We start from the raw sequence: 16,166 nt of genomic DNA, 5'->3' as shown, positions 1-16,166 counted from the left end.
CTGGACGGCCCTCCAAACCGTCCCATTCTCCCGTTCTACTTGCCCGTTTCCCCGGGGGTTGTAGCTGGTCGTCCTACTGGAGGCTATACCCCTGCTGAGCAGGAACTGACGCAGCTCATCGCTCATGAATGAGGATCCCCTGTCACTGTGGATGTAGGCAGCGAAACCGACCAGGGCGAAGATGTGCTGAGGGCCTTGTCATATCGGGGCATGGGATGGCGAAGGAGAATCTGGAGTACACTGAGAATGTACGTGTTACGGTTGGTGGAGGGGAGGGGCCCTTTGAAATCCACGCCGAGGCGTTCAAAGGGGTGGGAAGCCTTCACCAGGCGCGCACGGTCCGGCCGGTAGAAGTGCGGCTTGCTCTCCGCACAGACCTGGAAGTCCCTGGTGACTGTCCTTACTTCCTCGACGGAGTAGGGCAGATTGCGAGCTTTGACCAGATGGTTCAATCGAGTGACCCCTGGGTGACAAAGGCTGTCGTGTAGGGCCCGGAGTTGGTCCACTTGTGCGCTGGCACATGTACCTCGGGAGAGGGCGTCTGGGGGCTCGTCGAGTTTACCGGGGCGATACAAGATCTTGTAATTATAGGTGGAGAGCTCGATTCTCCACCGCAATATTTTATATTTTTGATTTTGCCCCGCTGTGTGTTGTTGAACATGAAGGCTACCGACTGTTGGTCCGTAAGGAGAGTGAATCTCTTACCGGCCAGGTAATGCCGCACAGCTTCAACGATAGCTTGGCCTCCTTTTCGACGGATGAGTGTCGAATTTCAGAGGCATGAAGGGTGCGGGAAAAGAATGCCACGGGTCTGCCTGCCTGGTTTAGCGTGGCGGCAAGGGCGACGTCTGAAGCGTCGCTTTCTACTTGGAAAGGCAGTGACTCGTCCACTGCGCGCATCCCGGCCTTGGCGATGTCTGCTCTGATGCGGGCGAAAACGTGTTGTGCCTCGGCAGCGAGGGGGAATTGGGTGGACTGGATGAGTGGGCGGGCCTTGTCCGCATAGTTTGGGACCCACTGAGTGTAGTAGGAAAAGAACCCCAGGCGGTGTTTGAGGTCCTTGGGGCAGTGGGGGAGGGGAAGTTCCATGAGGGGGCGCATGCGGTCGGGGTCGGGCCCGAGAAGTCCGTTTTGAACTATATAGCCGAGAATGGCTAACCGGGTTGTGCTGAACACACACTTCTTGTTGTAGGTCAGGTTGAGAAGAGTGGCAGTGCGGAGGAATTTATCGAGGTTGGCATCGTGGTCCTGCTGGTCATGGCCGCAGATGGTGACGTTATCTAAGTACGGAAAGGTGGCCCGCAAACCGTACTGGTCGACCATTCGGTCCATCTCTCTTTGGAAGACCAAGACCCCATTTGTGACACCGAAAGGGGCCCTAAGGAATTGGTAGAGGCGACCGTCCGCCTCGAAGGCAGTGTATGGCCGGTCCAACTTCCGGATGGGGAGCTGGTGGTAGGCGGATTTCAGGTAAATTGTTGAGAAGACCCGGTACTGCGCAATCTGATTGACCATATCAGATATGCGTGGGAGGAGGTACGCGTCGAGCTGCGTGTACCGATTGATGGTCTGGCTGTAGTCCACGACCATCCTGTGTTTCTCCCCAGTTTTAACCACTACCACTTGGGACAGTGAGGGAGAGGGAGTTGCAGGAGGAGGCGCAGTTGGTCAGGGTCAGGCCCTCGGACTCCGTTTTCCACGACGTAGCCGAGGATGACTAGCCTGGTGGTGCGGAAAACGCATTTATCCTTATTATAGGTGAGATTAAGTTTTTGGGCGGTTTGGAGAAATCGGTGGATGTTGGCGTCGTGGTCCTGCTGATCATGGACGCAGATGGTGACGTTGTCCAAGTATGGAAACGTGGCCTGTACAGGTCCACCATTCGGTCCATTGCTCGATGGAACATCAAAACCCCGTTCGTGACGCCAAAAGGGACCCGGAGGAAATGAAAAAGGCGGCCGTCTGCCAAAAACGCCGTGTAGTGGCGATCCCCCGGATGGATTGGGAACTGGTGGTATGCAGACTTCAGATTCACCGTCGAGAACACGCGGTAGTGAGCGATCTGATTGACCATGTCTGCAATCCGGGGAAGGGGGTACGCATCAAGTTGCGTAAACCGGTTAATGGTCTGGCTGTAATCAACCACCATCCGAAGCTTCGCCCCGGTCTTGACGACCACCACCTGAGCTCTCCAGGGGCTATTGCTGGCCTCTATGACTCACTCCCGCAAGAGACGCAGGACCTCAGACCTAATAAATATTCTGTCCTGCATGCTATATCGCCTGCTGCGAGTGGCTACTGGCTTGCAATCAGCGGTGAGATTCGCGAAGAGGGAAGGAGGGTCGACTTTCAGAGTGGCTAGGCTGCACACAGTGAGTGGGGGCAGGGGTCCGCCAAAGCTAAGCGTCAGGCTCTTGAGATTACATTGAAAATTGAGCCCTAAAAGGAGGGGGGCGCAGAGGTCTGGGAGCACATACAGCTGGAAATTAGTGTACCCAGCGCCCTGTACCGCTAAGGTTACCATAGTGCACTCTCTGATTTGTACCGAGTGCGACCCGGAGGCAAAGGAAATTATTTGTTGCGCCGGGAATACCGGGAGCGAGCAGCGGCTTACCAGATCTGGGTGGATGAAACTCTCTGTGCTCCCGGAGTCGAACAGGCAAGGTGTCTCGTACTTGTTAACCCGGACGGCCATCATTGAGCTCTTGAGGTTCTTGGGTCGTGACTGGTCCAAGGTGACTGCGCTGAGTTGAGGGTAACTGGCGGCGTGGTCGGCTGTGCTGGGGCGACCCCCTGGTGACTGTCCGAGGAGGTTGTACGCATCGAGCGGCGTAGCAGATGGCGTCCAAGATGGCGGTCCCCGTTGATCAAGCATGGCGGGCGTCGAGGAAGATGGCGTCCAAGATGGCGACCCCATGGATCGCACGTGGTCGGCCGCGTGGGGGGAGGATGGCCAAAATGCCGGCCCCCGTGAGTCACACGTGCTGTGCGGAGTCAGAGTCGGCAGGTACGCTGCCACATTGCGAGGTCTGCGGGCCTGAGAGTCGGTAGCCCAGGCCTGAGAGTTCACGTGCTTGGGCTTGGCGAGGCAGACCTTGGCGAAGTGCCCTTTTCGGCCGCAACTGTTGCAGTGCGCATTGCGGGCCGGGCAGTGCTGTCGAGGGTGTTGAGGCTGGCCGCAAAAATAACAAGACAACCCCCCTATGTTGAGCGGGTCGGCGCGCAGCACAGGCCTGGGGTAGTATCTGGTCGGGAGCCCACGAGGGGGTTGTGAGTCTTCGGCCAGAAATGTAGTGAGGCTCTGGAAAGCGACCTCCAGTGAAGTCGGCAGTTTCACCGTCTTGTCCAGGTCCTGGGCCCCTTTCTCGAGCAATCGCTGCCACACGTAATTTGATCTGACCCCCGCAACATAGACGTCTCGGACGGCGAGCTCCATGTGCTGAGTGGCCGTAACGGCCTGACAGTTGCAGTTGCGCGCGAGGGCTTTGAGGTCGCGCAGATAGACGTCAAGTGACTCCCCGGGGCGCTGGCGTCAAGTAGTGAGAATATGTCACGCATAGACCTCGTTCACAGGCCGCATGTAGATGCGCTTGAGGATTGCGAGAGCGGCGGTATATGGGGTGGCCTCTTCGAGTTGCACAGAAATGCAGTGATTCACCCATGCGTGGAGGAGACTCAATTTTTGTTCGTCCGTGACTGATGGCGTCGACGACGCGGCAAGGTACGCCTTGAAACACCGCAGCCAGTGTGAAAAAATTTCCTTCGCCTCCGCGGCCTGTGGATCGAGCTCCAGTCTGTCAGGTTTGAGGCCTGACTCCATAATCGTTTTTGTTCTGATAGTTAATTAAATTGATGCGACCATCAATTCACTCAAGGACTCGTGTCGGAGTAAAACAGTGGTTTTAATTAACTATCAACTTTGCCTGCCTGCGACGGGTACATACTGAGGACAGTCTCACAGGCCAGCTACTCTTATACTCCTTCAAAGGGGCGGAACCATGGGCTGAGCCCGTCCATGCTCCAACATCCTCCAACATCTCCCCCTGTGGGTGAAGCCATACAATGGCCCACAGATAAAACCCACCGGGTTAATAATATGGAACATAACTGGTGAATTAACTGTATTTACATTCACCACACTCCCCAGTTTTCACAACTACCACTTGGGCTCTCCAGGGGCTGTTGCTGGCCTCGATGATGCCTTCCCGAAGCAGTCACTGGACTTCGGACTTGATGAAGGTCCTGTCCTGGGCGCTGTAACGTCTGCTCCTGGTGGCGACGGGTTTGCAATCTGGGGTTAAGTTTGCAAATAGGGAAGGTGGGTTGACCTTTAGAGTCGCGAGGCAGCACACAGTAAGGGGTGGTAGGGGCCCGCCGAATTTCAATGTTAGGCTCTGGAGGTTGCACTGGAAGTCCAGGCCGAGTAGCAAGGCAGCGCAGAGGTTGGGGAGGACGTAGAGGCGGAAGCCGCTGAACTCCACGCCCTGGACAGTGAGAGTGGCTATGCAGTACCCCCAGATCGCCACGGAGTGGGACCCGGAGGCCAGGGAGATTCTCTGGTTGGTGGGGTGTACCGCGAGGGAGCAGCGCCTTACCGTATCGGGATGGATGAAGCTCTCGGTGCTCCCGGAGTCCAGCAGGCAGGAGATCTCATGCCCATTGATTTTCACATTGGTAGAGGCCGTTGCTAGGTTGCGTGGGCGGGACTGGTCAATCGTGACCGAGGCAAGACGATGGGGTGCCCGGGGGCTGTTATGATGGCGGCGCCCACGGGCCGCACGTGTTGTGGGGGGAACAAGATGGCGGCGCCTGATGATTCTGGGGAGGACAAGATGGCGGTGCCCACTGGCCGCACGTGGTGGGGGTTGAACAAGATGGCGGCGCCCACAGGCCGCACGTGGTCCGGGGAGGGGAAGATGGCGGCGCCCACTGGCCTTACGTGGGGGGGGTTGGAACAATAGCGGCGACTGTGCGGGCCTGGCACACCGCACAAAGTGTCCCTTCTTGCCGCAGGACTTGCAAAGGGCGCTCCGCGCCGGGCAGTGTTGTCGGGGGTGTTTTGGCTGCCCACAGAAGTAACATTTGGGACCCCCGGGGTTGGTTGGCTGCCGTACGACACAGGCGTGGGGTTGGCTGAGTGGGGTCCCCGATGGAGCGGCCGTCTGCAGAGTCCACGATGCGTAGGAGGGGTGGGCTGCACGGCCGGGGGTGTAGGCCTGGATGTTGAGCGAAGCGACCGTCAGCGAGAGCGCTAGCTTTTTGGTTGCTGCAAAGTCGAGTGTGGCCCCTTCTAAGAGGCACTGGCGGACGTAATCCGACCCTATCCCCGTAACAAAAGCGTCTCTCATGAACAAGTTCGAGTGTTCCTTGGCCGTGACGGCCTGACAGTCACAGTCTCTGTCTAGGGGAATTAGAGCACGCCAGAAATCTTCCACTGACTCACCAGGATGTTGACTACGAGTGGAGAGGATGTGTCTGGCGTAGAGTGTGTTAGTCCGCTGAGCGTAGTTTTCCTTCAGTAGCGCCATGGCGTCTTCATAGGCCGGCGCGTCCTGGATAAGTGGAAAAACGTTGGAGCTCAGCCGCGTGTAGAGGATCTGAACCTTCTGAGCTTCCGGAATTGGGTCTGGTGCAGACCTGATGTAATTTTCGAAACAGGCTAGCCAATGTTCAAAGTCCTTTTTGATGTTGCCTGATTGCGGATCCAGCTGCAGGCGATCCGGCTTGATGCAGAGGTCCATCTTCTAAAAACTTTAGTGTAATAATTTGATGCACGATCAATTATACAAAGACAAGAGTTGGATGCAATCGAGGCTTTATTACACTAAGAAGTGTGGCCTCCTACAGCATCTGGCGAAATGGCTGCTGTACGGTTGTTAAGGCGTACGATGTGTTAGCTTTTATTGGTAGAGGGTTTGAGTTTCGGAGCCATGTGGTCATGTTGCAGCTGTACAAAACTCTGGTGCGGCCGCATTTGGAGTATTGCGTGCAATTCTGGTCGCCGCATTATAGGAAGGATGTGGAAGCATTGGAAAGGGTGCAGAGGAGATTTACCAGAATGTTGCCTGATATGGAGGGAAGATCTTATGAGGGAAGGCTGAGGGACTTGAGGCTGTTTTCATTAGAGAGAAGAAGGTTAAGAGGTGACTTAACTGAGGCATACACGATGATCAGAGGATTAGATAGGGTGGACAATGAGAGCCTTTTTTCTTGGATGGTAATGTCTAGCACGAGGGGACATAGCTTTAAATTGAGGGGATATAGATATAGGACAGATGTCAGAGGTAGGTTCTTTACTCAGAGAGTAGTAAGGGCGTGGAATGCCCTGCCTGCAACAGTAGTGGACTCGCCAACACTAAGGGCATTCAAATGGTCATTGGATAGACATATGGACGATAAGGGAATAGTGTAGATGGGCTTTAGAGTGGTTTCACAGGTCGGTGCAACATCGAGGGCCGAAGTGCCTGCACTGCGCTGTAATGTTCTATGTACGAGGAGCACCCATATTTATACTCCGCCTACTGGGCGGAGCCAGCAGGCAGGGAACTACCCCCGTACCTGTAGTACAGGGCCTTACCACAAAGCACCTAATATATACATCAGTGGTGACTACCACAAGAAGGTTCACTCGGGTGATCCCTGTTATGGAGGGATTTTCTTATGAGCAAAGGTTAAATAGGTTGAGACTCTACTCATTGGAATTTAGGAAAATGAGAGGTGATCTCATTGAAAGATATAGGATTCTAATGGGGCTTGACAGGGTAAATGCTGAGAGGAAGTTTCCCTTTATGGGAGAGTCCAGGACCAGAGGGTGTAGTCTCAGAATAAAGGGATTTCAATTTAAAGCTGAGATGAGGAGGAATTTCTTCTCCCGAGGATCTGACTCTTTGGAACTCCTTGCCAGAGAGAGCTGTGGGGCAGAGTCCTTGCTTATATTTAAGACTGAGATAGATAGATTCTTGATCAGTAAGCGAATCAGGGGTTACAGGGAAAGGGCAGGAAAGTGGATGTGAGGAATGTCGGATCAGTCATGGTCCTTTTGAATGGCGGAGCAGGCTTGAGGGGCCGAGCGGCCTACTCCTGTTCCTATTTCTTATGGATTTATGATTGAACAGATTGCTGCTCCCTTCATTGCAGTAACCTACACGTTTATTTCAGATAATCATTTGCTGTATAGTATTTCAGTGTGCTTGCAAACAGACTTGTCAAGCCTCGTTCACGTGGATTCAGATTAATTCAGTTTGTTTTATAAATGTTATTGATGCGTGCAAGTTCTTAAAAATACACACAGTTGTCTGCATTTGAGAAGGGTTTTAATCTGCCTGTCTCTTTTTGATCATTTAAAAAAAATTTAGAGTACCCAATTATTTTTTCCAATTAAGGGACAATTTAGCATGGCCAATTCACCTGCACTGCACATCTTTTTGGGGTTGGGGACGAAACCCACGCAGACTCAGGGAGAATGTGCAAACTCCACAAGGACAGTAACCTGGGGCCGGGATCGAACATGGGTCCTCGGCGGCATGAGGCAGCAGTGCTAACCACTGCGTCACAGTGCTGCCCTTTTTGGATCCTAATTCTCATTCAACATGCTAACACAGAATGAGACTATTGGCTATGGTACTGGAGGTACTATATAGTCTAAAGTTCAAATCCCACCAAGAAATGTTGGGAATTCGAATTTTGTCCATCTGACTTGTGGGCTGACACTAGTTAACAAAATAATGAATGCTGTCAGATTGTTGTTAAAAACCCCAACAATTCACTAATATCCATCAGGCACTGGACCTTGCCACCATTACCTGGTTTGGTCAACATGTGAATTCAACCCCACTCTACATGGTTCAGCCTTAATGTCCTCAGACCAGCCAGAGATGGCAATAAATGGATCTGGTCAGTGTCATCCAAATCCTTTGATCCAGACAGAGCAGCATAGGTTTTCAATATACAACCTTGATGTAAACTTTGCAGGTTGGCTGCCCTTTAAAGAAACCTCCTGATTTGCATTTCCATTTTGGAAATGCAGCTTGGTCCGTTTCTATGATAAATGGTTTTTACTCCCAATACCAGTTTTACACTTGGACAGTAAGTTGAAAATCTAGCCCAATATTTCAATAATGTTGTTATATTCCTCAGCACAGTCATAGTATATTATAGTAAGTCATATAGTTCTGTATGTAGCAGTGTTTTGGACTTGGATCATATATCATGATGATATGCTATATTTCTGTGTACAATAATGTTTAAATTGAATCTGTATCACAGTGAATTACGACCTTTCTGTTCATGCTAATATTTGTTTGATGTGTCTCAATATTTTCCATCATATGATACTTTATTTCAGTTTCAAGCACATATCCCTTGTTGTCTTTTTCTCTCTCAGCTCTTTTGAGAGACACAAAGGAGACCGGACTCCCACTGCAGACACACCCATTACGAGAATTTGAAAAGGTATGTTGGTTCCATCTTTCATCAAATAAATATAAGAAGGCTATTCATCCCACCTTAGCTCATCAATTTACAAAAACTTAAATTCCCTCCAACATGGAATGAAATTCACTTAAATGATTCCAGAATGCTTGTTTCTGTCATCCTGTTTGGAATTTCATGCCAACTGTTTATTTCTGTGTCTGAGTCAAAGCACTTCCTGGCAACCACCTTAAATTAGCCCATGACCAATTTCTTCTGTGATTCGACAATTAAAATTGATGTGAAATGTATAAACCTATCAAAATGTCAATCACTTTTATAAGTACCTCATTATTTCTATTTGAAGCAGTAATGTAGATCATTTACGTAACATTTATCCAAAGAGACTACATAATATAGTAAGATTAAAATATCAACTGTTTGGCCAAATGAGGGGTGAAGGAAACCATGCATTAATATTTTGCAGTCATCAATAATGAATACATGTTAGCAGTCACAATTATAGTTTCTCAAACACAGGGATCTTTATGTTAAAATGTTTGCCCAAAGGAGGGGAGGATGGGGTTTTACATTCGCACCGGAGTGATCTTGTCATTGATATGAATGTTTTATAACGTTCTTGGCCATTAAGGTCACCCCCATTAGATCTCCCTATTTTCCATGTGACCTACCAAGAACTGCGTGTGCCCCTATTGGAATTCACGTTGTAATGTTTTTGATGCAGTTCAGCACCATCTGGTGTTATCAAGGAAAGGAATTGCTTTGATCTGAGGTGGGAAAAGGGAGAGTGTCTTTTGGGAGCAAAAAAATTCATTCTTCAGTTCAAGACAAAAGACAGAGTCTGTATTTCACAGTCGCTGGTATTTTGTTTTGGCAAAGGGACCTGCTTAATAATCTCCAAATTTTATTAAAAGGATAAATTGAAATGTTTCCATTGCAATTCTCCAATGTGAAATTATTTTTCTGGACTGCATTATTGGCAATTATGATTGTAGAGAGATTTCATTAGTTATTAGGTAAAACAATAATAAAAGGAAGAAAAGAGAAAGCACAAACAGCGTATAATTAGAATAGTTCCACAAATGGCTAAGGCATTAGAGTAGAGCTAGTATTTCTGGGTTATGTGGTTGTGACTGGGACCCCCTCATGATAATTCTGGCATATGGAAAGATCAGAATTATTTTTCACCTCTAAGACCCTCATTTAAAGTTTTTAGAGGCAACATATCTTTCATCACTTTCATCACAGCTTGTGTTTCAGTAGAAACCCTGCTGGAGTACAGAGGTGTTCGCAACAAGACTGCTTCAGCCTGCTAATCTCGAGGGTCCTTATGGCCAGTAAGTAAAGGGATCTCTGTCCTGTGCAGAGATGATGTGGAGATGCCGGCTTTGGACTGGGGTGAGCACAATAAGAAGTCTTACAACACCAGGTTAAAGTCCAACAGGTTTGTTTTGAATCACTAGCTTTCGGAGCACAGCTCCGAATTCACCTGAGGAAGGAGCAGTGCTCCGAAAGCTAGTGATTCGAAACAAACCTGTTGGACTTTAACCTGTAAGACTTCTTACTGTGCAGAGATGTTATGATTGTTAGTGGAATGAAGGTGAGAGTTTAATTACTTGCTGTACATCCTATATGTATCTCTGAGAATAATTTTGATTTTCGGTACAAGTGTAAAATCTTCTCTTTTTATCCTCACCTCAAATTGAGCTTTGCTGATATCCCACCTCCACCACAATCATTGTCGTCAACACATCCCCCCACCAACTTTGATCCCAGCCTTTTTCTGCTCCCAATTGTCGACAACTGCAATTCCGCCCCCTACCCCCTGGACAATTACTACCCACCCTCTCAACCTGATCACTTTTCTTTACAATCCTTGTTGGTTTGGACTTCTTAAAAATAGCACAAAGTGGGTATTCGTTCCACTCTGCGCTAACCGTTAATATGTTCCTGTTGCTGCTACCAGTATTTTAACACAGTTGTTAATCCATTAAAATAGCACAGACATGGATTGAACAAGAATGTGATCATCAAATATTTGTGCACAAAGAAATTTAAATACCATATAATAGATAATTATCAGTAATTCCTCTCTCAGCAGGAACCATATGTACACCACTTAATGTATTTACACAATGTTGTGCTCCAAAAGGGTTGCAATAATCTACTTTTGTGGTGTGGAATCCAGTGGCAAATTAGAACCAGTTTAGTTTGATGTCTGGATCCTTAAACAGGTCCATGGGCTGTATTCCTAAATTGTACCTGTTAGAATAAATATGGTTGTTGTCTTTTCCAACTCTTTCTGTCCTGCCATGCACCCAGGGTGACCATGTTCTTGTCTTTAGGGCCATGTACCATGGAACTTCAATGTGAATGCCTTGTCACTGACTTGTATGTTATTTGACCACTCAGTGACAATCAGCTGAAGAAAAACAATCACCATTTATGTACAAGCACAATACATGTTTTGTATTGTGCTAAATATTTCTTTATTACTCCAAGAATAGTACAACATATATAAGGAATGATGTCCAAATCTTGTAAAGCATGCAGAGGTAATTTGCCAGGATGGTACTAGGGATGAGTGATGTCTGTTATGTGGAAAAACTAAAGAAGTTGGGATTGTTTTTCTTAGGACAATGAAGGTTATGGGGAGATTTAATAGAAGTGTTCAAAATTATGAAGGGTTTTGAAAGAGTTGATGGGGAGAAATTTCCCTCTGGCAGGAGGACTGGAGAATGCATAGAACATAGAACAATACAGCACAGTACAGGCCCTTCGGCCCACGATATTGTGCCGACCATTTATCCTAATCTAAGGTCAACCTAACCTGCAGCCCTTCAATTTACTGCTGTCCATGTGCCTGTCCAAGAGTCGCTTAAATGTCCCTAATGACTCAGACTCCACCACCTCTGCTGGCAGTGCATTCCACGCACCCACCACTCTCTGTGTAAAGAACCTACCTCTGACATCTCCCCTATACCTTCCTCCAATCACCTTAAAACCATGTCCCCTCGTGACAGCCATTTCCGCCCTGGGGAAAAGTCTCTGGCTATCCACTCTATCCATGCCTCTCATCACCTTGTACACCTCTATCAAGTCACCTCTCTTCCTTCTTCGCTCCAGTGAGAAAAACCCTAGCTCCCTCAATCTTTCTTCATAAGACATGCCCTCCATTCCAGGCCGCATCCTGGTAAATCTCCTCTGTACCCTCTCCAAAGCATCCACACCCTTCCTATAATGAGGCGACCAGAACTGGACACAATATTCCAAGTGTGGTCTAACTAGGGTTTTATAAAACTGCAGCAAAACCTCACGGCTCTTAAACTCAATCCCCCTGTTAATGAAAGCCAACACACCATACGCCTTCTTAACAACCCTATCAACCTGGGTGGCAACTTTGAGGGATCTATGTACGTGGACCCCAAGATCGATCTGTTCCTCCACACTTCCAAGAATCCTGCCTTTAACCCTGTATTCAGCATTCAAATTCAACCTTCCAAAATGAATCACTTCACATTTATCTAGGTTGAACTCCATCTGCCACTTCTCAACCCAGTTCTGCATCCTGTCAATGTCCTGTTGTAACCTGCAACAGCCCTCAACACTATCTACAACTCCCCCAACCTTCATGCCATCAGCAAACTTACTAACCCACCCTTCCACTTCCTCATCCAAGTCATTTATAAAAAACACAAAGAGCAGAGGTCCCAGAACAGATCCCTGCGGGACACCACTGGTCACCGACCTCCAGGCAGAATACTTTCCATCCACTGCCACTCGCTGTCTTCTTTCGGCCAGCCAATTCTGTATCCAGACAGCCAAATTTCCCTGTATCCCATGCCCCCTAACTTTCGGAATGATCCTACCATGGAGAACCTTATCAAATGCCTTACTGAAATCCATATACACCACATCCACTGCCCGACCTTCATCACTGTGTCACGTCACATCCTCAAAGAATTCATCGAGGCTGGTGAGGCACGACCTGCCCCTCACAAAGCCATGCTGACTATCTTTAATCAAACTATGTTTTTCTAAATAATCATAATCCTATCTCTCAGACTCCTTTCCAATATTTTGCTCACCACAGACGTAAGACTGATGGGTCTGTAATTCCCAGGGATTTCCCTATTCCCTTTCTTGAACAGGGGAACAACATTTGCCTCCCTCCAATCATCTGGGACTACTCCAGTGGAGAGTGAGGACGCAAAGATCATAGCCAACGGCGCAGCAATCTCTTCTCTCGCTTCCCGTAGTAACCTTGGGTATATCCCGTCAGGCCCAGGGGACTTGTCTATCTTGATGCTTTTCAAAACTTCCAGCACATCCTCCTTAATATCAACCTGTTCGAGTCTATTAACCTGGTTCACACTGTTCTCATGAGCAACAAGGTCCCTCTCTCTATCATAGATTATCATAGAATTTACAGTGCAGAAGGAGGCCATTCGGCCCATCGAGTCTGCACCGGCTCTTGGAAAGAGCACCCTACCCAAGGTCGACACCTCCACCATATCCCCATAACCCAGTAACCCCATTCAACACTAAGGGCAATTTTGGACACTAAGGGCAATTTATCATGGCCAATCCACCTAACCTGCACATCTTTGGACTATGGGAGGAAACCGGAGCACCCGGAGGAAACCCACGCACACACTGGGAGGATGTGCAGACTCCGCACAGACAGTGACCCAAGCCGGAATTGAACCTAGGACCCTGGAGCTGTGAAGCAATTGTGCTATCCACATTGCTACCGTGCTGCCCTAGTGAAGCAAAATATACATTTAGGGCCTCCCCCATCTCCTCAGACTCCAAGCACAAGTTTCCTCCACTATCCCTGATCGGCCCTACTCTCACTCTGATCATCCTCTTATTTCTCACATAAGCCTTGGGGTTTTCCCTTATCCTTCCCGCCAGGGCTTTTTCATGCCCCCCTTCTAGCTCTCCTAAGTGCATTTTTGAGTTCCTTCCTGGCTACCTTGTAACCCTCTAGAGCCGTGCTAGATCCTTGCTTCCTCAACCTTACGTAAGCTTCCTTCAAGAGCGGACTATACGGTCAATGGAAGGGTCCTGGGGAAAATTGATGTACAGAGAGATCTGGGAGTTCAGGTCCATTGTAGTGAAGGTGGCAACACAGGTCAATAGAGTAGTCAAGAAGGCATACAGCATGCTTGCCTTCATCGGACGGGGTATTGAGTACAAGAGTCAGCAGGTCATGTTACAGTTGTGTAGGACTTTGTTTAGGCCATATTTGGAATACTGCGTGCAGTTCTGGTCGCCACATTACCAGAAGGATGTGGATGCTTTAGAGTGGGTGCAGAGGAGGTTCACCAGGATGTTGCCTGGTATGGAGGGTGCTAGAAAGGTTGAGTAGATTAGGATTGTTTTCGTTGGAAAGACGGAGGTTGAGGGGGGACCTGATTGAGGTCTACAAAATTATGAGAGGTATGGACAGGGTGGATAGCAACAAGCTTTTTCCAAGAGTGGGGGTGTCAATTACAAGGGGTCACGATTTCAAGGTGAGAGGGGGAAAGTTTAAGGGAGATGTGCGTGGAACGTTTTTTATGCAGAGGGTGGTGGGTGCCTGGAACGCTTTGCCAGCGGAAGTGGTAGAGGCGGGCACGATAGCATCATTTAAGATGCATCTAGACAGATATATGAACGGGCGGGGAACAGAGGGAAGTAGATCCTTGGAAAATGGAAGACAGGTTTAGATAAAAGACCTGGATCGGCGCAGGCTGGGAGGGCCGAAGGGCCTGTTCCTGTGCTGTAATTTTCTTTGTTCTTCCTCTTGACTAGAAGCTCCACTTCTCTTGTCATCTAAGGCTCCTTCACCTTTCCATTCCTTCCTCGTCTCAGTGGAACAAAACTATCCAGCACTCGCAGCAAATACTCCTTAAACAACCCCCACATTACTGTTGTGCATTTCCCCAAGAACAATTGTTCCCACTTTATGTTCCTCAGCTCTTATCTAATAGCAGTATAATTTCCCCTCCCCCAAGTAAATACCTTCCCATACTGTCTGTTCCTATCCCTTTCCATAACTATGGTAAAGGTCAAGGAGTTGTGGTCACTGTCACTGAAATGCTCTCCCACCAAGACATCTGACACCTGGCCTGGTTCGTTGCCGAGCACCAAGTCCAATATGGCCTCCCCCCTAGTCAGCCTACCTACATATTGTGTCAGGAAACCTTTCTGCACACACCTGACAAAATCTGCACCATCCAAATCATTTGCAGTAAGGAGATTCCAGTCACTATCAGGGACGTTGAAGTCACCCATGACAACAACTCTGTTACTTCTGCACCTTTCCAAGATCTGCCGCCCAGTCTGTTCCTCTATCTCTCTGCTGCTATTGGGGGGTCTATAGAAAACTCCCAATGAAGTGACTGCTCCTTTCTTGTTTCTGACTTCCACCCATACTGACTCAGTAGACAAGCCATCCTCAACTACCTCCTTTTCGGTAGCTGTGATGCACTCCCTAATTAACAGTGCCACGCCCCCTCCTCTTTTACCTCCCTCCCTATTCTTATGAAAACATCTAAACGCCGGAACATCTAACAACCATTTCTGCCCCTGTGAAATCCATGTCTCCGTAATGGCCACAACATCATAGTTCCAAGTACTGATCCATGGTCTAAGTTCATCTCCCTTATTCCTGACACTCCTAGCATTGAAACAAACACACTTTTACCCATTCCACTGAGTGCAACTTTGCCCTATCAACTGTCTATCCTTCCTCACAGCCTCGCTGCATACTATTTCTACCTGTTCAACAGCTACTCTATCGTCTCATCCATAGTTCTGGTTCCCACCACCCTGCCAAACTAGTTTAAACCCTCCCGAAGAGCTCTAGCAAACCTCCCACCCAGGATATTGGTGCCCCTCCAGTTTAGGTGCAATCCGTCCTTCATGTACAGGTTCCACCTTCCTCAGAAGATATCCCAATGATCCACATATCTGAAGCCTTCCCTCCTGCACCAGCCATGTACCCACGTGTTCAGCTGCACTCGCTCTTTGTTCCTTGCCTCACTTGCACGTGGCACCGGTAGCAATCCTGAGATCACTACTCTGCTTGTCCTGCTCTTTAGCTTCCAACCTAACTCCCTAAAACCGCTTTTTAGATCCTCGTTCCTTTTCTTAGCTATGTCGTTGGTGCCTATGTGCACCACGACTTCTGGTTGCCTACCCTCCCCCTTAAGAATCCTGTAAACTCGATCCGAGACATCCCTGGCCTTGGCACCCGGGAGGCAATATACCTTCCGGGAGTCTCATTCGCGACTACAGAATCTCCTATCCGTTCCCCTAACCATTGAGTCTCCTATCACTATTGCTTTTCTATTCTTCCCTGTTCCCTTCTGAGCCACAGAGCCAGTCTCAGTGCCAGAGACCTGGCCGCTAGGGCCTTCCCCCGGTTGCTCATTACCCCCCCCCCCCCCCCCTGACCACGGGGGATCCCTGCACTGTCTGCCTGTTCCTTTTCCTTCCCCTGACTGTAAGCCAGCTACTCTTGTCCTGTATCTTGGGTGTGGCTAACTCCCTGTAACTCTTCTCTATCACCCCCTCTGCCTCCCGGATGATCCAAAGTTCATCCAGTTCCAGTTCCCTAATGCGGTCTCTGAGGAGCTGGAGCAGGGTGCACTTCCTGCAGGTGTAGTCAGCGGGGACACCGGTAGTGTCCCTCAGCACCCACATCCTACAGGAGGAGCATGCAACTGCCCTAGCCTCCATCCCCT

At 49.0% G+C, this 16,166-nt stretch overlaps 1 protein-coding gene across 2 annotated transcripts in view; it reads left to right on the top strand.

Annotated features, from left to right (window-relative positions):
• The window catches only part of pde4dip (phosphodiesterase 4D interacting protein), an 888,328-nt gene that overhangs the window by 118,061 nt on the left and 754,101 nt on the right, over window positions 1-16,166 (top strand). For both annotated transcript variants that reach the window (XM_072511203.1, XM_072511204.1), the window contains one exon: window positions 8,384-8,451. In XM_072511203.1, the coding sequence (XP_072367304.1) occupies window positions 8,384-8,451 (68 nt within the window). The remainder of the gene's footprint in view (window positions 1-8,383; window positions 8,452-16,166) is intronic.

The sequence above is a fragment of the Scyliorhinus torazame genome, chromosome 7 (assembly GCF_047496885.1).
Source record: "Scyliorhinus torazame isolate Kashiwa2021f chromosome 7, sScyTor2.1, whole genome shotgun sequence".
Taxonomy (NCBI): domain Eukaryota; kingdom Metazoa; phylum Chordata; class Chondrichthyes; order Carcharhiniformes; family Scyliorhinidae; genus Scyliorhinus; species Scyliorhinus torazame.
This window is presented reverse-complemented; position numbering and strand designations above follow the sequence as displayed.